Source organism: Zeus faber (genome assembly GCF_960531495.2).
Source record: "Zeus faber genome assembly, chromosome: 13".
NCBI classification, from domain to species: domain Eukaryota; kingdom Metazoa; phylum Chordata; class Actinopteri; order Zeiformes; family Zeidae; genus Zeus; species Zeus faber.
Genome location: NC_137198.1, coordinates 49,194 through 72,175, shown reverse-complemented (window position 1 = coordinate 72,175; position 22,982 = coordinate 49,194). Strand labels below are relative to the sequence as shown.

Below are 22,982 nucleotides of genomic sequence, written 5' to 3'. Positions count from 1 at the left end.
TCTCCTCATGATGCTGGCCACCTCTGGTAAAATCGCCTCCCTCCTCAGCATGATTATTTTTGAATGAAATCATTAATAAATATATGTTTGGTTCAGTTTTTTGTGTTTTCTGAAAAACCTGAAAAAATGACTTATGCCATTATTTTAGGAAGGTGACGAAATGCAACTTGATATTTTTATTTTTGTCATTTGATTTGAACATTCTAGTTTCTTCTCGCACAAATCAACTTAAGGAACTGCCATTATCCATCGTTTTGAGAATGATATATTGTTCAAGTCAGGTTTATTTATATAACTCTTCACTGCAGTAAATGGCGACACAATGAAATTATAAAAAAAATATTTAAAAAAATATTGGATTATTTCTTCCTAATTTCAAAAATACTTTATTCTTTTTAAAAATAACGTTGTCATATTCTTGCAATAGTTTCTTACAATATATACACATATATACACATATATATATATATATATATATATATATATATATATATAGTATAGTATATATATAGTATATTTTTCCTACATCTGTACAGTGTCTGTGTGTATGTGTGTATGTGTGTGTGTGTGTGTGTGTGTGTGTGTGTGTGTGTGTATATATATATATATAAGTATGTATGGCTGGGGTCTTTTTTCGCTTGGGCCCTCAATGTCTGTGCCCCTGCTGCTGTCAGTGCGCCCTTTTTTTATGGATTACGGTTTGCGCAGGAATTTGGGAGAGAGGAGGGGTGGGTTTGGGGAGGAGGAGGAGGAGGGGTATGATGGAGAGTTTCTTCTGTCATCCCCAGTTGTGGAAGCATCCGGACACTGAGTGCAACATGGAGCTGCCGCTGCGCCTGTTTCCTGCGGTGATTCTCCTCATGAGTTTGGACCGAGTGGGGTCAGTGGTCAGTGATGGAGCTCCATCCAACTCCACGTCAGCTGCTCCTCCGAACACGACCCTCGCCGTTCCCACCACAGTCCCAAAAAGCACTCCGGCCGTTGTTACCACCGCGGTGAGAAATGATCAAAAGAAAGGCGGGGGCAATGAGGAAGACTCCGGTACAGATAAGGAGAAAGATGATACCGTTGGGAGCAAGTCGGAAGATGCAGCAAAGCAGCTGGGTAGGAAAAACACTTGTACTTTCCAGCATGTTTCTGCTTGTAGTGCAGTTATCTGCCCAAAATGAAATTCCAATCCTAGATGATTGTGTGCAGAAATTCTTTTTTAAGGACTTCCTCTAGTTCTGCTCCCATCAGATCTGCCCATGGAAACTGGGATAAATATAATGAAACAAGATCCGAGGTATAATCACTTGCAGATAGAATCACTTAAATATTTTGCATTAAGTTTCATTCAGAGGACATTTGCAAGGTTTAACATCTTGGGTTTTAGAGGTGTGCACATAGTGTATGATCTAGGAAAATCTGTCTAAAAACAAACACAAACAAAAAAAAAGTTTTTTTTTTAAATCTTTTAATTTTCATTTTGTGGCGCTTAGATTCAAAGCAAACAAGTCCTCCCTGTCTTGCCTTCTGTGATTGATCAAGGGGGCTTTCTGTGTTCCTTTCTCAAAACCATGAGATCTGTGCAGCAGCACTGAGTCCAGCTCCCCAAACTCTTGCTGTGTGACCGTCTAGGCCCTGCACCGCGGCTCAAATTACATGCAAGCCCCAATTTTCCAGGGATCCACTGATCTGCGGCTCACTTCCACACACTCCTGCAGATGTGGAGGGGGAGGGGGGTCGTGTAGAGGCCTCAGAACATCTAAGGAGCTGACCCTGGAGGGTTAGGGATATTCACATCTGTGTGTGTGTGGGTGTGTGGAGGGGTGGGGGGGGGGGCACACAATGGTTTCATACACTGCGAGCGAGCGCTGCACCCTTCCCCACACACATCCATCGGCCTTGAGGTTCCTCCAACCGCAGAAGGAGGCCGCTTAACCCTTAAGCGGCGGGTCCTGGAGATCCCCGGTCCGGTCTCTCCACGAGTGCTGGACATCCTCAGGCGGGGGGCCAACACGGGCGGCGTGCCAGAGATTGGTGTCTGCTCATGCTTTGGGTTCCCCTCCAGACTGCCCCCCCCTCGGCCTGGAGTCGCTGCGAGTCGACGACAGCCAGCTCCAAGCCTCCTCCTCCCAGAGGACAGGACTGGGCGCTCACAGAGGAAGGCTCAATATCCAGGTTTGCTCAATCAAAACCAACCAGTATCAGAGTATAATGACACATGTATTACAATTGGTTCTATGGGTTACAGTGTCACGTGTGTGTATGTGTGTGTGTGCATGGAAGGACGGTTGTTTATATATCTCTATTACATTTACATTTACATTTAGTCATTTATCAGACGCTTTTATCCAAAGCGACTTACAAGGGAGAATAACATTCAAGCTACATTGCAACAGAGACATTAGTGTAACAATAAATACTGCTGAGTAGTGCTAAGTAACTGTAGGTTAGGACAGGAGGTACTCACTGAAGAGCTGGGTCTTTAAGTGCTTCTTAAAGACGGAGAGGGAGGTCCCTGCTCTGGTCATTTTTGGCAGCTCGTTCCACCAACGTGGAACTACAAATGAGAATAGCCTGGATTGCCGTGGCTGTATGGCCGGCAGAGCCAGGCGACGCTCATTTGACGAGCGCAGCATCCGGGGGGCAACATGTGCTCTTACAAGAGCATTTAAGTAGGTGGAGCATTCCCAGCAATCACTCTGTAGGCCAGCATCAGAGACTTGAACTTGATGCCAGCTGCTACAGGTAACCATCTCTATAAAAGGGAAAGGAAGTTTGAATATTTTCTTGTGTGTGTAGAAGGATGGATTGATAATGGATTGATGGATGGATAGATAGATGATGGAAAACATCTCTCGAAACACATTTTTAAAATGCATTATTATTACAACTAGTGCACGCCCCTTTAAAATGTAAGACTTAAGACATTTTAGGTCTTAACCCCTAACCCTGGCGGTTGAACAAAATGTCAGTGACTCAGTCCTGTGTTCCACAATGGAAGATGAAGCGGTTAAAGTTTAAAGTCGTTCACTGAAGAAAGATGCTGTTTGTGAGTCAGTGGCAGAGCCCTGAAGCCCCGCCCCCGCTGGCTCGCCGTTCGCTGTTTATTCAAAGTGTATTCATATTATACCTGTCGCGTGCACAAGTTGCACCAAATTGGACGCTGCACGTCCTTGGGTCCCCAGCGACACACCCGTCAAGCGTGAAGCACATCGGATGGACGGTTGTCGAGATAGATGAGTGGATGGATGGATGGGTTGTTAGATGGATGGATGGATAGACAGATGGAAAAATGGATGGATGAATGAATGGATGATAGATGGATGGGTGGGTGGAGGGGTGGATGGATGGGTAAATGGATAGATGGGTGGGTGGATGGAAAGATGGATGGATGGGTGGATAGATGGATGGATGAATAGGTGGATGGATGATGGATGGATGAATAGGTGGATGGATGATGGATGGATGAATAGGTGGATGGATGATGGATGGATGGATGGGTGGGTAGATGGATGATGGATGGATGATAGATGGACAGATGGATGGATAGACGGATGGCCGGGTGGATAGATGGATGATAGATGGATGGATGGATGGATGAAGGATGCATGGATGGATAGATGGATGGATGGATGATAGATGGATGGATGAAGGATGCATGGATGGATGGATGAAGGATGCATGGATGGATGGATGGATAGATGGATGGATGATAGATGAGTGATGTATATAATAAGTTCCTCTATAATAGGCTTTCTTTCTTCATTTTCAGAGGAATTATAGGATTGTGACTTATTCTAATAATCCCAAATATTTGATAGTTCATGTTCTGTTGTTCAACCCCCTTCAACTTGAATTTGAGGTCTGCTGTTGTAGTATGAAAGGAATTATATTACAATTATGTTAAGCCAATACATCAACGTGTTTGCAGGATTTAGAGGTGGACATTGAGAACCCTGTTGCCCTGAGCGTCTGGCTCCAGCAGGAGAGAATTAGAGGATTAAGAGCGACTCCAAACCAGATGTGTGTGTTTTCCTAGTCTGGCATCGAGGACGGAGACATATACGACGGAGCTTGGTGTGCGGAGCACAAGGACCAGGACCAGTGGTACGAAGTGGACGCCATCCACCTCACCCTGTTCACTGGCGTCATCCTGCAAGGAAGGAGTTCCATCTGGAGGTCAGGTAGCATCCTAGAAGAAGAGGAGAAGGAGAAGGAGGAGGAGGAGGAGGAAGAGAAGGAGGGGGGGGGGGAGGAGGAGTGGGAGGGGGAGGAGGAGGAGAAGGAGGAGGAGGAGGAGGAGAAGGAGCAGGAGGAGGAGCAGGAGGAGGAGGAGGGGGGGGTTTCAGTGGTAGGATGTACATGTGAGGTTACACCTACACAGAGCTGGGACTCGGCAGCTTTGAGAAATGACTTTACGGGAGATGGATGAATGTTCCCACGTCCATCTTTCAAACAACAAAGTGGATTCTCACCAACACCTTCATCACCTTCAACACCTTCAACACCTCGGCTTAACATCAGCATCAGAGCACGATGGTGAACCTAGCCACCACTCAAAACAATGTTTGGAAAATGATATGTGGCTTTTTGCCGAGGCCTGTTTTAGCAAGAGCTTGGAATGGTGAACTTTTAACTTTTAACAGTAAAATCAACTTAGTCAGAAAGGCATGGCGGTGACTTCAGTTTCAGTGCCATAGAAAGACATGAAATGCTTTTCAAATACTAAAGTTACTTGAGGAGGCCTCCAAGTGGTGACCATTGTTGATAGGAAGGGTTTTTTCACAAATTAAGTTGTACAGTTTTCCCAGTCATGGAAAGTGTGGAACTGTGTTTTGCAGCTGGGACTGGGTCCAGAGCTACAAGGTCCTGCTGAGCAACGACTCCATTAAGTGGGAAACCTGCATGAACGGGACCAAGGAGGCGGTGCGGAGCGGCTTTGAATTCGGTATTGAGGTCTCGGTTCAAGTGGAGCTGCCCACATCTAATCTGTGCCGTGTGTGTCCCCCCCCCCCCCCCCCCCCCCAGGTGTTTGAAGGGAACCGGGACACGGACACCCCGGTGCTCGGCCTCCTCCCGGTTCCCGGGGCCGCACGCTTCCTACGCATCAACCCCAAGAGCTGGTACATCAACGGCAGCATCTGCCTCCGCGCCGAGATACTGGGCTGCCGCGTGCGAGGTACCCCCCCGCACACCCCGGGTCATGAGGAGACGTGAAACGCAAGAAAAGTGTCGACGGTGTCGATTGTTCTGTGAGCGTGGGCCGCCTCCAGTGACCAAGCGGGTTTGGAATAGGCCACACGCGTACCAATTATTGTCTTAAATGTTTAGTCCTACCCACATTTCTTGAAGTGGTCATTTAATTGTTCCTTGTTTGTATTTCCATATCAAAATAACGTAATTACTGTTGAAATATGTTGCTCGCTCGAGTATTTAGGGAGTATTTCTTGAAATAACTTGAACTCTAATTGACGCCGTGCCTCGGTTGGTGACTTGAGGCTGCATTTCACAAATTGAAAACAAGGTTTCAGGGAAGAAACTCCGTTCGCACGTTTTCAACCACTTCTTGATGATAACTATTAGCGGAAAACTCACGGGAGGGCGCGGCGGCGACGCCCCGTCCTCTGATAACACGAGCGGGTGAACCGTTGCAGATGCGGCGGGTGGTTACTTCCCAGAGACGGAGCCGACGCTGCGGGACGGTCTGGACTTCAGGCACCACAACTACCAAGACATGAGGAAGGTTGGGAGCCCCAACGCACCGCCAGCAACACCACACCACCAAGCTCCTTCCTGACACCTTTTTAACACAAGCTCGTAGCTTTTTATTTAACAGGACCCTCCTTCTGTCTGACGTGTGTGTGTCTTGTGACTTCCCGAAGCTGATGAAAGCGGTGAACGAGCAGTGCCCGGACATCACCCGCATCTACAGCATCGGGAAGAGCTACAACGGCCTCAAGCTCTATGTGATGGAGTTCTCCGACAACCCCGGGAAGCACGAACTGGGTAAGGGCGTCTGCCCTTGGGGTTGAATACCCCTCCAATGTTTACACAAGCGTCTCAGAGGGAACCCTTGAGTAAACAAACTGATAGTGACCTGAAACCGGAGACGTTGGAATAAGCGGGGTTGTGCTCCTCCATCTGTTTGGGTTCGAAGGTGACGCTGCGAACGCGTTTCGGGGCAACGCCCTTTCCGTCAGAGAACCACGGGAATGTGCATTATTTAGGAGCTGACGGACAGTTTACGACAGCCTTTTAACGGTTATTTTAAAAGGGAGAAACATTGGGAGAGATGACTTACATATTTTCACATCTGTTCAGGGGGTAAGGAAGCAATAGGGTTGAAATGAATTCTATGAAGACTTTATTATGGGATGGATTTTAAATGCTTGGGAATGGAAGTACAGCCCTCAAAATGAAGTCAAAATGAGGTCTTGCATTTCTTACTGCTGGTTGGACACTAGATACTGCTGTTAAACTGACACTAGTACAAGAAAAGAGGAGGTTTGGGTTCACATTCAGGATAATAAAACAAAAAGAACATTCTCCACACACTGAAAACTCCCAAAAGTTGATTATTGCAGCAACCGTTTGCTCACATGGACCATCATCGGACATCTTTCGCTCGTGGAGCTTTTAAACTGGTGTTTCTGGGCTTCTGCTGACGAACACAGCCGTGATCCAAACGAGGTTTCAGATCCAGATGTCCGGGGTTCTGATTTTACCCCAAACGCACGTCAGTCCGTGCTCCTCAGCCTGCATCGGCTCTGGAACCGGGGGGATCCTCCCAAGTATGTGGTGTGTTTGGCAGGTGAGCCGGAGTTCCGCTACGTGGCCGGCATGCACGGCAACGAGGTCCTGGGCCGTGAGCTGGTTCTGAACCTCATGCAGTACATGTGCCGCGAGTACAAGAGGGGCAACCAGCGCATCGTTCGACTGGTTACTGAAACACGGATCCACCTCCTGCCCTCCATGAACCCCGACGGCTACGAAACCGCATATGAGAAAGTAAGAGTGTGAACTAAAAGCCCCTTCATGACGATGTTATTATTCTTATTCTTATTCTTCTCCTTATTATTATTATTATGACAGTTAATGATGCCACGTAATGAGCCGCTAATGTGTGTAAATGAACTAACACCAATGTTTTTGGAAAGACCATACAGGAAGCATTCAAGTTTGGACCTATTTCTTTGGTGTTTTGGGTTCTGCTGTTTTTAACCCCTTCAACCCCTGTTCCATGTCCAACTATGCGCCCAACCTACGTCATGGAAACAATCAGAAAAGGGTGTGGTTTAGTGGAACTTTTTCTCTTTATTTGGACACGTTAAGAATTGGAGTCAACCGTGTGTATTTGGTCATTTGGCAACAACCCGGCTGTCCAACCGAGAGAAATGATGGATCAGTGCACGGGTGGAGCCAAAGCACGGCATGACTTTTATTTCCCGAAGCCGGAATGGTCCACCATGGATTAAATCGCGCTTGTTAGTTTGTTTTTGCATCCGTCTTTTACTATCACCTGTCCTGTTTTGACGTTAATTCACACCTGTGACGTGTCCTAGGGCTCGGAGCTCTCCGGGTGGGGTCTGGGACGCCACACGGTGGAATGGATCGACCTGAACCACAACTTCCCCGACCTGAACAATATTCTGTGGGATTCCCAGGAGTTGGCGGCAGACAAATCCAAAGTTCCGAACCACTACATCCCCATCCCAGAATACTACACCAAGGAAGAGGCCATCGTACGTACAGTGAAAACACATCCCCGATGGGGAACTTTGGCAAGAAATATGGATTATTATAGAATATAGAGATACAAAGAAAACGCTGATGAGATACAATACAAAATACCAAAAAAAAGTAGATAGAATATATATATATATATATATATATATATATATATATATATATATATATATACAGTACATATATACAGTCATTTTTCTAATAGCTTTAAATTAGAGAAAAACAATTATATTGCCTATTTAAAATATATACAGTATGTACTTATACACACACATATCTACAGTATATCTGTATGTATACATACATATACACAGCATACATGGGCATATATGCACTGGATATAGTGTATATACATACGTGTGTGTGTATTAAAATACATTCATAATACAATACCAAATGTACTCAATAATTTGCACTTTCCAACAGTGAAGCATAATAGTAAAAGCCCACGATGAAACCTGCACTCAATGGATTCATGTTCATAATTACAGAAAATGTACAATAATCACCTATCATTATGTATGATGTGTCACCAAATGAATATTATAGACGCTGAAAGGCTTTAATACCAAGTAGCAGATGCCTTGGAAAATCAAAGTAACCCTCTTAGAAAATGTTATAATAATATATCACATTAGTTTGCCGCAAAGAATGTATAAATACATTTTGGGACGCGTAGAGCTGCTTGTGTGTTTATACTTTAGTATGTGTATGTGTGCGTGTGTGTGTGTGTGTGTGTGTGTGTGTGTGTGTGTGTGTGCGTGCGTGCGTGTGTGTGTGTGAGTGCGTGTGTGTGTGCGCGTGTGATCAGGAAATAGTACTGGAGCTGTGAGCACTGACTCTGCAGAAAGAGGAGTCACAGTTCTTGGGAATGCTGTGTTAACACCAAACAGCTGATCCACGCAGACTCATTTATTGTTTTCTTTTCTCGTACTTTCCTCAAATAATTCAAATCATCCCAGCGATGAATGTTGTCTGAATCATCACTGAATCACTTTGTTCAACTAAAACAATGGAAGATTTGGGGCCAAAATGGCTGTTGGTGAGAGACATGTCTGTTGGTAGCCAACGTGGCTTAAAGGGAACGTTCGCTGTTTGGATTCCAGGCCTGATTAAATCTACAGCTTCTCACTGTGCTTCAACGCAACGGGCAAAACATTCAACATGAAAAGAAAAAGGTGAAATCTCACATTATATATCACGTGTCTTTATTTATTTTTTTACATGTTTTGAATAAGGGTTAGGGTTAGGGTTAGGGTTAGCTATAACGTAAATTTTAATTTAAAATGACTTTTTGAAATCACCTACAACAGGTTGCCAGTAAGATGCGACTCAACTTCCTCTTTCTAGTCCTTCTAGCCAGAATAGTTGCTTTGTGGAAGTGCAAAAGGGTAAATGAAACCCTGAAAAACCTGATGAAATGCACCGTTTGTCACCAGTGACTAAAACCTGAGCATTTCATTTTCAAAAAGAGGATTTGACGTTTCTTTTAAGGCCTAAACGTTTGCCCCATCCGACTGCATACAACCACAGTGAGAAGCTGCAGCAGAGTTCTACGTTTCTGAATAGTAAAGCGCTCAGAGAGAGTGATGGGAAGCAGCATTTGAAGGTCTGGGGTGAAACAAGCAGCGGACTTTTTACCTCGGAACCCCAGGTTGCCCCAGAGACCCGGGCGGTGATCAGCTGGATGCAGGACATTCCCTTTGTGCTGGGAGCCAACCTCCACGGCGGCGAGCTGGTGGTGGTGTACCCCTACGACTGCACCCGAGACTGGGCCCCCAAGGAGTACACCCCCACGCCCGACGACAGCTTCTTCCGCTGGTTGTCCACCGTCTACGCCTCCACCAACCTGGTCCTGGCCGACCCCGCCCGCCGCATCTGCCACTGGGAGGACTTCCAGCGGACCAACAACATCGTCAACGGAGGAGCCTGGCACACGGTCCCTGGCAGTGAGTGCTGAAATGGCAATTTCAACTTTTTCTAAAGATTAAAATTCTTTGGCTAGTTTTGGAAGTTCTGCAAAGAAAAACTCATCTGTTCCCCTGAAGTTCTCTAACTGTTAATATTTTCCTCAGTAAATGGTCCAGTTTGTCTTATTAATCTGGTATTATCATATTTCATGCAAGCAAGTCTGTGCAATATGCCGGACTTCCACATGCAGGATTTCAGAGGAAGGGAGGTTTGGAAGTAGTAAATTAGGATGCTCTAATGATCTACAGAAGGTCAATTCTATGTATTTCCTTCAACGTGGGTAAAACATACATGCTGAGGCCCAATACTGCGTTCAAGTCAACTCTAACTCGTCAATTGCACAACTGGGATATTTCCGACCTCTGGGAATTTCTTTGAAGGAACCGACTGCAAACCACAGTAACTTTGCTTTGTAGTATGTATCCAGTACTACACAACCACTAGAAAATGAGTGACACAAACATGTCGCATGATTACAAATTCAATTATGTGTGGAAATGTAAGCAAACACTTTTATAATAAATTCATTTTCACCACTTACCTTTGTTGTTGTGACGCACAAGTCATTTTCAGGTGGGGGAAATCGGAGCTCTGACCTAGCTTTCCGGCCGAAAAATTCCAAGTTGGACAAAGGTCGAAGTCCTTTACAAGTTGGAGTTTTTGACAGGGTTGCATTGAACGCAGCGTTACGCTCCATGTGCACATCCACTGGAGATGAAGGTTTCAGTGTTATTTCCCAACCTGATTCTGTCTCGCTCTCCTCGTCCTTCTTGTGTGTTTTGGCTGCAGGTATGAGTGACTTCAGTTACCTCCACACCAACTGCTTCGAGGTGACGGTGGAGCTCTCCTGCGACAAGTATCCCCATGCCAGCGAGCTCCCTGCCGAGTGGGACAACAACAAGGAGTCGCTGGTGGTTTATATGGAGCAGGTTGGTGATGTCTGTCTGTCTGTCTGTCTGTCTGTCTGGCTGATTGTCTGTCCGTCTGGACATCTTTTGTAGGTCTTTTTTTTTGTGTTTTAAACTGAAACTGGAGCCTGCAGGGTTTTGAAAATGGGGACGTTTGTGGCCCAAACACTGGGTGTATTTTGCCGTTTTACATGTTTTAATATTATTTTTCTCTTATCAGTTGAAGTTAAATGCTAAACCCGATAAGGTGTATACAAAGCCTGCTATCGTCTATTGAATATTTTAATGAAATCCTGTGAGAATGTTGACATCTAAGTAGTTGAACTTGTCAGTGTCTAAAGTAGAACTAAAGGTTTATATGATATGGTCGTTTTACTTTTGTTTAACATGGATTTCTTAAAATCCAGTGAATGACCTTTTAATAATTATAGATACTTTACATTATACACTTTTGATAATATTATATATAAAACGCTATTCAACCTTTGATCCCTTTTGTGTTTCCCATAATAAAACCAAAATTTGTATCAGAAAAAGAATATTGTTTAGCTCTTGTTTCAACGTATTTATTTAGTTACATGAGTTAGTTAGTGACTTATTTTGACTTCTAAATTGATTTGAAATTGAAAAACAACAAATCAAATCGTAGGTTGAATGGGATCCAGTGGATACGTGGAACTCCCACTTGGAGGGTGTGGGTGTGTGTCCCACCTTCTCTCATGTGACCAGTGCAGTGTGTTTTCTTAGATCCACAGAGGGATTAAGGGCGTGGTGAGGGACAAACTGAGCAGGAAAGGCATCGCTGACGCCATCGTCAAGGTGGAGGACCATAACCACGACATCCGATCAGGTGGATGCAGCCTACAAGAGCACTTCTATCCGTTGAAATACGACACACACACACACACACACACATACACACACACACACACACACAAACGTATCCAAACAGCCTTATCAAATATATCAGATGTTAAAGAAATGTCTTGATTTTCTGCAGTTTTGACAAATACAATGTTAACATTAAGTCATATTTTGTGCTCATTATTCCAAACTGTTCATTAGAATGTAAGCGATTGGATGACACGCAGTATTGATCTGATCTTTAGAATATGTTAAAAATAAAGTGATGGGATGTAATGTATTGCAAATGTATTGTATTTTATTTGTACTTGGTTTTATCTCGATTTTTATCTTAACGTTTATTATTGTTCTTTGAGACATGCTTTGGGGAAAAAACACAAAATTTGACTTGATCTCTACATATTAATCACAGTTATTAAGGTGCTAAGATGAATTATATCCCCTGCGGCTCTTTTCCTATTCCTCCACTGTGACTCCCCATTGACCCGGTTGCGTTTCCCATCTTCCAGCTATGGACGGGGACTACTGGCGGCTGCTGAACCCGGGCGAGTACCAGGTGGTGGTATGGGCAGAGGGATACTTCCCGTCCATGCGTCGCTGCCGCGTGGGGATGGAGCCGCGTGCCACCGCATGTGACTTCAGCCTGACCAAGACACCCGTGCAGAGGCTGAAGGAGATCCGCGCCCGAGGAGGGAAGATCCCCCAGGACCTGCAGCTGCGGCTGCGCGCCCTGCGGCTCCGCAAGCTGCGGGTCACCACCAAGACCCTGAACCAGCGGCGTGAGAAGCAGCAGCAGCAGCAGCGAGAGAGGAAAGGAGTCTGACGCAGGGACAGAGCCTCCACACCACCACATCACTACACCATCACACCACCCATAGTCTTCTGGGGTTTGATGGAGGTGACACCCTGGAGGAAACATGAGCCCAAATTAATCATTGATCACTGAAAATCTATTTTATGGAATATTATGTAAAAAAAAAAAAAAACTTGAGAAAACTCACATGGTGAGTTTAATTCCGAAAGAAGTTATCCGCCTTTAAAAGAAAATCACATGATTCGAACCTGAATTACGAAGGTATTAGATGGATGATTAGCAATAAAAGGTTCAAAGAATCATACCCCAAATACTTACAAAAAACACAGTTGATATTAGGTGTTACATTTTGCGAAATCGATATGGAGTGTTTCTGCTCTCCACTTAATAAAGTGATTGTTTTCTGTGTGAAGAAATTAAATGTGTCAGCTGGTCTGACATGTGACTGTACTTGTACTGGTGTTTGCTGACGACCAGGACTGGAATTTAAAAAATACACTTTTTATTATTCTAAACCAGTGTGCCGTCATTAGGCAAATTTGTGTCAAGAGCCTGTTCCATAATGTGGTTGACCGCCATCTAGCGGCAACTTTGTAGAATGGCATTCATTGAAAAAAACAACGTTGAATTGCATTAATTAAAAAATAATAATTGCAATGAAAAGAAAAGGGTTGCCACCAGTGGTAGCTTTGTAGAATTGCACCTAAAGAGGGATAGAGTATGGAGAAGAAATACTGCCATCTAGTGGCACTGTTGCAGAATTGCAACTCTTCAAAAAAGGCTGCCATCAAAAAAGTTTCAAGTATGGAGTCATAACAAAATACTCAACAGTGCAAAACAAAAGCTACATTTTATTTCCTTGATATTGAGTACCGTATTAGTATCGCTGTTGACATGACTTGTAGCCACTTAGGCGATAACAGCGTGAGTGTTGAACATGCAAGCATTTATTTTATATACTGCGTGCTGTGGTCAAATAAGACAAGTCTCTTCATGACAAAACAAGTGAACGTTGAATTGTCCACAACTGAATACAGCTCACAAATAAAGGGCAGTTTTCAAAGAAAAAGGACATAAGAGTAAAGTTGGCATAGCCTTTGTAAAAATGGAAAGTCATGTAAACTAAGCAATGCGGCGGCCAATTCACCTTCAATTCAGTTATTATTAAATTAAGTATTTTAACACTATTTTTCTTAATTTCCCAAAACACTGGGTACTTCTGAAACATTCTATAATTAGCATTTTAATGGTAAAATAGGTATTTATTTTTTCAAAGTGAAACCTCATTTAGTGAATTGGTTTAATTCAAAGTGAATTGATCCAGCCAGGGATGACACACTGTAACTGAGGTGTGGAAACTTGAAAGCTTTCGGATTTCCTACACACAGAACTTGAGCATGAGGAAAAAACATTTTGCAAGGTTGTTATTATAACTTCATCAACCGTAGTTAACCAAGCAATAAATCATCCAAATATCATGAAGTGAAATGTAAAGAAGCTCTCAGAATTCCTTCTCCCTTTTCTTTTTTAACTAAATTTTTTTATTCAAACATATCAAGCACAGTTTGGAAATCTGCACTATGGAACAGCCTCATAACTGCGAGGTGAGTTGTAACTTAACCCATGAGACAGGTTTTGGCATTTCAACACAGGGCTGGTGTGCATAGTAGAATAGATGTGTTCACATAACAGTACAAGAATAACTATTCTTCAACTGCTACCTTTTGCAACCCTCTATAATAAGAGCCAGGCATATGTGCGGTAGCTCTTAGCCTCTAGTCGCAGCATTTTCTTGGGCAAATGCAGAATCAGAGAATTGATCCGACTTCGTACAAGGAGGGATACACATTGGAAAACGGCGTCTGACTGTCGGGAAAAATGATAAAAGGATGCACACGAACTGTAAGTATGTGATGCTATTCAAGTGAAACTCTGCTGCACTTCACCGGAGCCCAGCAAAGTTCCCTCCTCACATTACTGCATGTAGACAGCACAGTGTTTCTCATTGAGGTCAAAACCAAAAACTCAAACTGAAACTCAGAAACCTAGTGATGACAATAAAACGTAAAAAAACAGAAAAGAAATTGAGAACAGGTGAGGCAGTCGCCCGGGGGTTTGATGGGGGGGTTGATGGCCAGGTCAAAGTTGGAGGAGGAGCAGCAGCACCGAGCAGAGCGCCGGCGGGAAGACACCAACACAAGACAGAAGAGGAAAGCACCAAATCCAGGTCCTGTTCCTGGTTTCCTGTGCATCTTCACGCTTCTTCTAGTGTTTTGTCTTTTTTCAATCCCAAATGTGAGAAACCATCTCAGAGTTGTATTCAGAGGGAGTTTCCGCTCAAGTCTGAATTGCGTGTTGAACAGCTCTTCATCAGAGAGCAACTGAGAACTTTGAGTTTCTGAGGTCAAGGACCCTTCCTCTCCTTCCCCCCCCGATGGTGTGAATATATTTTTGTTTTTATTTATTGAAGGTATAAAGTAGCGTTTTTTTTTTGTTTTTTTTTAATGGGCTGGAGTCCTACTGATGGACACCCGCCTTTATAGCTCCACCCGCCTGGTCCGTCACATCCACCAAAACAAGCGCCGGGGAGCTAGAACCTGGGCTGGTAGAGAGCCACGCGGCCGCTGAGGCAGCCAGACGCCAACTGGCAGTGCGTGGGGGAGAACTTGGTGGTGAGCACCACGTCACTGTGTGAGTAGATGGAGCGCACCTCGTGCAGGACGCTGGTCTGGACGGGGATGCAGTCGGCCAGCTCGCCGCAGCGCTGGTCGAAGGCCAGCAGCCGCACGCCGTAGCCGTAGGGCGAGCAGATGAGTCGCCCGTCAGGGCTGAAGCACAGCTCCTTGATGTAGCCCCGCCCCACATTGGCCTCCTCGATGTAGTGGGTGAGACGCAGTGAGCAACGTGGCGAGACGGGCGGCCGTGTCGGCGCTCCCTCCTGGAACTCATACACACACGTCCACTACGTGGGGGGGGGGAGAGAGAGGAATTAGGGGATTTTATGTTTCCTCTTGACATAAAGGAGGCCGTCGACATAAACAAGGATGATGGGATATGGCGGAAGATTTGTGACAATATGGTTTTGTTCTTAAATATACGACATAGGACTTGTCTTGTTTCAGATACTTTTAGCCTGAAAAACATCAAGATTACTAGGGGTCCAGCCTGTGGTCTGGTTTGGAGCATGGAGGAAAGAAATGTTTTGTTCCACCATCAGCAGACTGTGTGCGCAGTAGTAAAGATATAAAGCAGCTTCCTAAAACAAGAGAAACAGGGAAAAATACGACACACCATCTATTTTAAATCTTGCACAACACTGAGCTTGGAACATTCCCAACTCATTCAACAATTACCTTGTGTGTATTTTTCCTCTCACTAAATGTGTGTGTGTGTGTGTGTGTGTGTGTGTGTGTGTGTGTGTGCGCGCTGACCTCCTGGTCGTCCATGTTGCTGGAGCAACGTATGAGCGTGGCCCAGCCTTTGGGGTGGAGCTGCAGTGAGGTGATGCAGTTTCCTCGGTCCCTCTCCCCAGGGATCTCTGGCGTCAGAACCTCCAGACTGTTCCGAGGAGAAAGGCCTGGGAAGAAGAAAAAACAGAAATCACACCCCAATCAGACGGAATTGAGATGAAACAGGTTGTATTGTTTCTAAATCAAAGCTGCATTTTATCCGTTATGAACACTAGGGGTGAACTTATAGCAGCATGTTTCCATGTCAGACAATAAAAAAAAACGACTTGATTTTCATTTTCCTTTTTGACTTGTTTGATAATGACTTTTTTTGGGTGGTTGATCCTAGAAAATGACAAATAAATTCATTAATGTGCCAAAGAACAGCTGTATCACTCTCCCCGACCCTCTGTCATTCTCTCACTCTATCTGCATACTTTGCCGAAACACACAAAAACGATACCAGTGTTAGCCTGGTATCGTCGGATCCCTTTTAAAAATTTTGCTTAATTCCAATATTAATAACTTCTCGCTGGCATTTCACTTTCCAGAAGTATTCCTGTGTTTAAAAGGTCATCTCATCTGACCTTCCCTGTGAGGGTGGAGCTTGTTGGAGTCGTTCCCCTGGCGCAACGGCCCCGTGGACCTGGACGCTGACGTGCCGCCGTCTGAAGAGAGGGAAGGAAGCCAAGCCATGGGAAAACTCATCATAACGGAGAACAGCAAACTTCGGATTTCAGGAATGACTCAATGAGGCTGCAGCCAGCAATTACTTTCATATATGATGAATTTGAATGAATGAATTATTTTATTAAACTACGCAATTACTTTACACTGTAAAATAATGGTTTCCACACTAAGTTAAAACAGAACTATTCACTTTATAATATGAAAGCCTTCATATTTTGATGAATCTGTAAAAGAGGACATATGACCCTTTTTTTTTTTTTTTTTTTTTTTTTTTTAAATGGGGCCTCTTAAGTCTCACTATATCCATTTATGGGCTTGGTTATGCTTTTTATGAATACAGACATGTAAAGTTTATATTATACTGAATAAAGAAGCACATGTAGCAGCCATCGGACAGGCAGAAAGCGCTCCCTCTTACCCGAGCTGAGTGGGGTCCGTCGGGCTCGGAGCATGCGGTAGCTGCCCACCTCCAGGGACTGGGTCAGGTCCAGCTCGTGCAGGATGAGCAGGTACCCTGACGATGTGGAGATCAGCATCTTGGAGCAGTCGGGCGTCAGACGCATCCTCATCAGGTAGCGTGTGTGGAAGAACTTCTTGTGGGGGCAGCCATCCTCCGTGAACCTGCGTGAAAACAATGAGGATTTAATGGAACAGTGTCACAATCAGAGCCAACGTTGAGGTGCCAGTCGACGTTAATGCACAGAGAAGATGAGAGTCGAGCTGCACTCGCAGCACTGGTGCAATTCTAAAATATTCAGAAATGAAAAGAAACTTGCTGCCATCAGCTCTTCTGTGTGCCGAGGAAGGGAAAGATCCATTTCCAATTCTCATCTTCATCTTATGACAATAAATGAACAAACAAACAATGAAGAATAGGTTGAGAGAAATGACACGACATGACGGATCATATATGTGTGAACACGCATATGCTCAACTGTTTGTAAAACTGTTTGTTTTAGTATTTTTAGAGCTTATTGTGTGCAATCACCTGGTGTCATGACATTTCACCGCATATATGTATGACCGTATGTATATGTACAGTATGTGACAAATAACCTCTCGAACTTGAACTTCTCTTTACTGCAGTTTAGGGTTACAGCTTTTGGAAGTAATGGTAAACACTGTGTACAACCTTCATTAGTGGATTAATGTACGCGCGCCCACACACACACACACACAAACACACAAACACACAAACACACACACACACACACACACACACAGTGTATAACGTTCATTAGTGCATGTGGCGGACAAAGGTCCGTGGTCAAGCACCGGCTGCGGACAACAGCACGGTTCCTTTTCCCGCAGCCACCAAGCTGCCTCGAATCGGCCCAACTGATTGGTCCAAATCAAGGCAAGGAGTTTTCTAAATGTTTTGTCTGTCTTACAGAGGAGATCGGCGCACAGGCTCGTGAGCAGCACAGGAGCGGAATGCTATTCCGCCTGCGCCCGAGAGGACTTCACCATGTTCCAAATTATGATGCAAATTCGATTAAGGTGTCATAAACATTTAATTTTTTGTTTTTCAATTAAACTCATGAATGGTGTATCTCAGGGCTCTTTGGATCACTGAAATCAATCTCAGACACCTGTGATAATTAGTTTGCCAGGTGAGCCCAATTAAAGGAAAACTACTTAAGAAGGACATTCCACATTATTAAGCAGCCACAGGTCTCAAGAAATATGGGAAAGAAAAAGGAAAAAACATTAGATATTTCACGAAAACGTAAGCGTGATCATCGTACTGTGAAGAGGTTTGTGGCTGATTCAGAGCACAGACGGGTTGGTGCAGATAAAGGCAGAATGAGGAAGGTTTCTGCCACAAATTCATGGGATGAAGAGAGCAGCTGCTAAAATGCCGTTACAAAGCAGCAAACAGGTATTTGAAGCTGCTGGTGCCTCTGGAGTCCAGCCAACGTCAAGGTGTAGGATCCTCCAGAGGCTGCAGTTGTGCATAAAGCTACTATTGGGCCCCCCCTAAGCAATGCTCACAAGCAGAAACGGTTGCAGGGGCCCCAGAAATACATGAAGACTCATTTTCAAACAGTCTTGTTTACTGATGAGGGCCGTGCAACCCTGGATGGTGCAGATGGATGGAGTAGTGGATGGTTGGTGGATGGCCACCATGTCCCAACAAGGCTGCCACGTCAGCAAGGAGGTGGTGGAGTGATGTTTTGGGTCGGAATCATGGGGAGAGAGCTGGGAGGCTCATTTAGGGCCCCTGAAGGTGTGAAAATGACCTCAGCAAAGTAAATAGAGTTTGTGACTGAGCACTTTCTTCCATGGTACAAAAGGAAGAACCGGGCCTTCCATAGCAAAACCATCTTCCCTCCTGACAATGCACCATCTCATGCTGCAAAGACTATCTCTGTCATTGGCTGCTATGGGCATAAAAGGAGAGAAACTCATGGTGTGGCCCCCATCCTCCCCTGACCTGGGAGACAGCAGCTCTGGGAGGCTGTTCTGACATCCTGCAAAGAAATTCAAGCAGAAACCTAAACCTCAAACCTAAATCCAAAACCTCACAAGTTCAATGGAGGCAAGAACTGTGAAGGTGATATCAAAGAAGGCTCCTATGTTGACATGTAACTTGGCCTGTTAAGATGTTTTTATTGAAATAACTTTGATGTCAGTAAATATGACCTGCTAATGCTGCACATGCAACAAATGACCATTTTCAGTTCTTTACAACCTATAAAATGTTTTGAAACTCTGTTGTGCATAATAATTTGGAACAGTGCATTTAGAGTTTTTATTTTTGAAAAACATACTGTTATCACTTGGAGGTTTGTTCAATAACATTCGAATTATACCCTAACGGTTGACGACTTAAATTATACTGACTGTCATTTGCATCGACTATTTAGGAAAATCAGAGAAAAATATAATTTGCATAATAATTTGGAACGCACTGTATTACCAACCATTTTATAAATAGATCCTCAGATATACACATAATTGTGGCCTGCGTGCCAAACAGTAAAATGGACAATAAAACTCAAGCCATGTTGGCGCACCAAGGCCAGAAAGACTCCGTCTCCCTCCCTGAACCCTTAACTGTGGGAAGAAACCCCCACAGTGCATTAATGTACACACATCACGCGTGCACACACTCCACACACACGTCACACCCACACACCAACCTGTTGGTGTCCCATGTGATGACGTTGCCATCGAAGCCAGACGTGACCAGGAGACGGGTGTTTGTGTCGTACTCGATGTTCTTCACCCAGCTTGCGTGGCCGTGCAGCGAGCACACTTTAGCATTCAGCTTCCGCAGATCCCACAATGCAATCGTGGTGTCGTCAGAGCAGGTGGCGAACAGACGATTGTCCAAAAACCTGCCAGGAGCAAACACAAGGCCTTCAGAGACTGGGGGTGGGAGGCAACGAGGGAGTTGCTGGTTCAATGCCTCCATACCTGGAGGGTCTATAACTACCTTATGTTGTTCACACAGTCTTCATGCGCTTCAACCAGGGTCTTGATGTGTTTGGATGAGACGGGATCGAACAGCAGCACCTCCGTCTGCTCACAGGCAACAGTCAACACCGACCTGACACCGCACACGCACATGCACACACTTATCAGTTTGACTGGTGGGATCATAACAGGGTGGCAGTAGTGTAGTATTTATATTTTAAAGTCAGTGTCAGAATTTGACGAAAGTGTCTGTTATTCCTGAACTACATCTACGAGCAAATAAACCAGCAAAAATGTCCCTTTAGATAGTTCTGTGATAGTATCGCTGTCGTCTCTCCAGTGCTGGAGAGTAACGCAAAATCTTATATACTTTTGCTGTAGTAGAAATGTGAATATGGTGGTTACACTTTTACTGCAGTGGCTTTGTGTCAGGATATTTGTAGTTTTACTCAAAAATACATGTCAAAGTATTGAAGTAAACGGTCTGAGTACTTCTATCATAACAAAATCTCTAGTCGGAGTCCTGGGGATTTGGCATTGATTCATATGAATTTCTTGTGGAGCTTGATTCATCACATGAAGGCTCCTTTACCCATCAGGGGAGTATTCCAGGTTGAACACGGCCCCATGCGTCTGGGAGCTGAGGCTGAGGGAGTCCGCGGAGGGATGCATGGAGCAGTACAGGCTGGTCATGGCCCTAAAGTTGTCCCTGGCGGGGTCCACGAACAGACCCCTCCGGACAGTCCTGCCCTTCAGCCACAGAAACAGGCTGCTCTGGCTGCTGTCCGCCGCGGCGGGGTCCACGCCGCCCGCTACGGTCTGTGGCTCCTGCGAGGACCGGACTCTCTGATCCGGCTCCCCCGCGGCGGCCGGTGGGCCGGTGCCGTGTTCCGCCGCGGCCTCCCCGCGGCTCGGATCAATCCGGCGGCTGTCAACTCCGCCCTCCTCTCCATCCTCTACCAGCCGGTCTCCCTCCTTCCGGTCGGACACCCGGCTCCCGGGCCTGTCTGAAGACTCGTCGCTGTCGCTCTGGTGCTCCGAGCTCATGGCGGCGCCGCCGGGGCACAAAGACCCGCTGGGTTCACCGGTGAAAAGGACGGACGTTCTGGAAGGTTCTCACCTCGCCATGAGCACCTGTCAACGCCTGAGCTGCGCTTCACAGTAAACAAACGCACGGATCAGTCCGAGTGACGTATTTCCGCTTCCTGGTTCAACCTCAGTTAAGTTTGTTGGTTGGTGCTGACACTTGGTGGACAATTACTGGAAATGACTTGAAATCTAACATTTTACACTTTAAACATGAATTAACCGACTAAATATGGAAATAAATAAAGAGTATAGGGCCCATATTTTTATTTTAACAACGTTACAATTCACAAATATAAGTAATAAAACAAATACAAATGTAAATGGAAAGAAATAAATAAGATAAGATAAACCTTTATTAGTCCCACAACGGGGAAAGTTACATCGTTCCAGAAAATAAAGAGCATATCAAGTACACACTATAAACAATATAAAATATGTAGAAACATAAAAATGAAAAAAATCACATTAAATAGGAGCCAGATAGTACTAAGTGTATTGCACATATCTTGACACATTGCACATCATTTTTATTATAAACAATTTTTACTTGGATTCTTTCACTGTGTGTGTGTGTGTGTGTGTGTGTGTGTGTGTGTGTGTGTGTGTGTGTGTGTGTGTGTGTGTGTGTGTGTGTGTGTGTGTGTGTGTGTGTGTGTGTTCTACTGGCTGCACTGTTGGTTATACAGTAACAGCCGCAGGAAGCAAGGACCTGCGATATCCCTCTTTGGGTGGAGCAGCCTATTGCTGAAGGAGCTCTCCAGTGCCATCAGAGTGTCATGCATGGGGTGGGGTTTGTTCTCCATCATGGATGACAGCTTAGCCATCATTCTCCTTTTCCCGCCACCTGCACTGGGTCCAGGGGGCCCCCCAGGACAGAGCTGGCCTTCCAGTTTCAGCTTCAGTTGGTCAAGTCTCTTTTTGTCAGCAGTGGTGAGGCTGTTGCCCCAGCAGACCACTCCATAAAAGATGGCTGATGCCACCACGGTGTTGAAGAAGGTCCTCAGGAGAGCCCCCTGCGTCCAGAGGACCTGAATCTTCTGAGCAGAGAGAGTCTGCTCTGACCCTTCTTATAAAGTGCATGTATGTGATTAGTCCAGTCCAGTTTATTGTTCAGGTGAACTGGACTGGACTAATCAGATACATGCACTTTGTAAGAAGAAATACCACAGTCCAGAAATGTCTCAATATTTTAAAATGAATATAAACACAAACACATGATAAACACAAACACTTGGCTGTATATACAAATCGCCATGAAGACGTGCTCTGACGGGTCATGTAAGCAGGGACATGAGACAAACACGGCATTGCAAGAGACACTGGATGTTAGACATAATTACAGTTTGTGACAAGGTTCTGCAAGGTGCAAGTGCTTGTGCATGCCCTGGCCCTGGGACCTTTTTGTATAGTACCGTGGTGCACCTATCAATTTCACTGTGGTATGGGAGAGAATCCTCATTAACCTCGCTCGTACCTCGAATCCCTTTAGTTGAAATTGTCCATAATAAACATGGTAGGTGCAGAGTTTTTGTGGGTATCTATTCAGCCCATTTCACTGGAGTCAGACTCACACACACACAAATATGCATCCGCTGAAGTTTGACTCACTCTCTGCATTCACATTATAACTGGCACGTACACTGACACACACACGCACATGTATACACAGTTTTTCTTAAATGCGATTATTAGATTAAACTTGTCATTGCACAGAATACACGTACTGAGGCAATGAAATGCATTTCACTGCATTTTACCCATCCTAGTAACTGACGTATCACATAAACACAAGTCCACACACACACACACACACACACACACACACACACACACACACAGGAGGTGTAGTTGCAGAGCTGCAGGATCATGAAGGATCCTCATCACCCCAACAACGGACTATTCCAGCTGCTGCGGTCAGGCAAGTGCCTCCGCAGTCACACAGCGAGAACAGAGACTGAGACAGTTTTTTCCTGCAAGACATAAGAACTGTCAACGCTGAACTCACCAGGGGTCCTCACTGAGCCACACACATAGGCTCCA

The 22,982-nt window shown here is 45.0% G+C and overlaps 2 protein-coding genes across 2 annotated transcripts; one reads left to right on the top strand and one right to left on the bottom strand.

Moving 5' to 3' along the window:
• The first annotated feature begins 799 nt into the window (after positions 1 to 799).
• cpxm1a (carboxypeptidase X (M14 family), member 1a) lies at positions 800 to 12,763 on the top strand. Its single transcript, XM_080012415.1, has 13 exons — positions 800 to 1,104; positions 2,054 to 2,163; positions 4,028 to 4,167; positions 4,830 to 4,914; positions 5,017 to 5,167; positions 5,643 to 5,731; positions 5,871 to 5,994; positions 6,800 to 6,996; positions 7,551 to 7,730; positions 9,389 to 9,683; positions 10,495 to 10,634; positions 11,361 to 11,463; positions 11,987 to 12,763. The coding sequence occupies exons 1-13, from the start codon at positions 819 to 821 to the stop codon at positions 12,298 to 12,300; spliced, it is 2,214 nt and encodes a 737-aa protein (XP_079868541.1). The 5' UTR covers positions 800 to 818; the 3' UTR covers positions 12,301 to 12,763.
• Positions 12,764 to 13,129: 366 nt separating this feature from the next.
• On the bottom strand, positions 13,130 to 20,971 carry wdr32 (WD repeat domain 32). Its single transcript, XM_080012951.1, has 7 exons — positions 20,446 to 20,971; positions 19,873 to 19,986; positions 19,577 to 19,774; positions 16,849 to 17,051; positions 16,328 to 16,408; positions 15,723 to 15,868; positions 13,130 to 15,253 (listed from the first exon to the last, which is right to left on the bottom strand). Exons 1-7 carry the CDS (start codon positions 20,898 to 20,900, stop codon positions 14,882 to 14,884), a joined length of 1,569 nt encoding a protein of 522 aa, XP_079869077.1. The 5' UTR covers positions 20,901 to 20,971; the 3' UTR covers positions 13,130 to 14,881.
• Between the last annotated feature and the right edge of the window lie 2,011 nt (positions 20,972 to 22,982).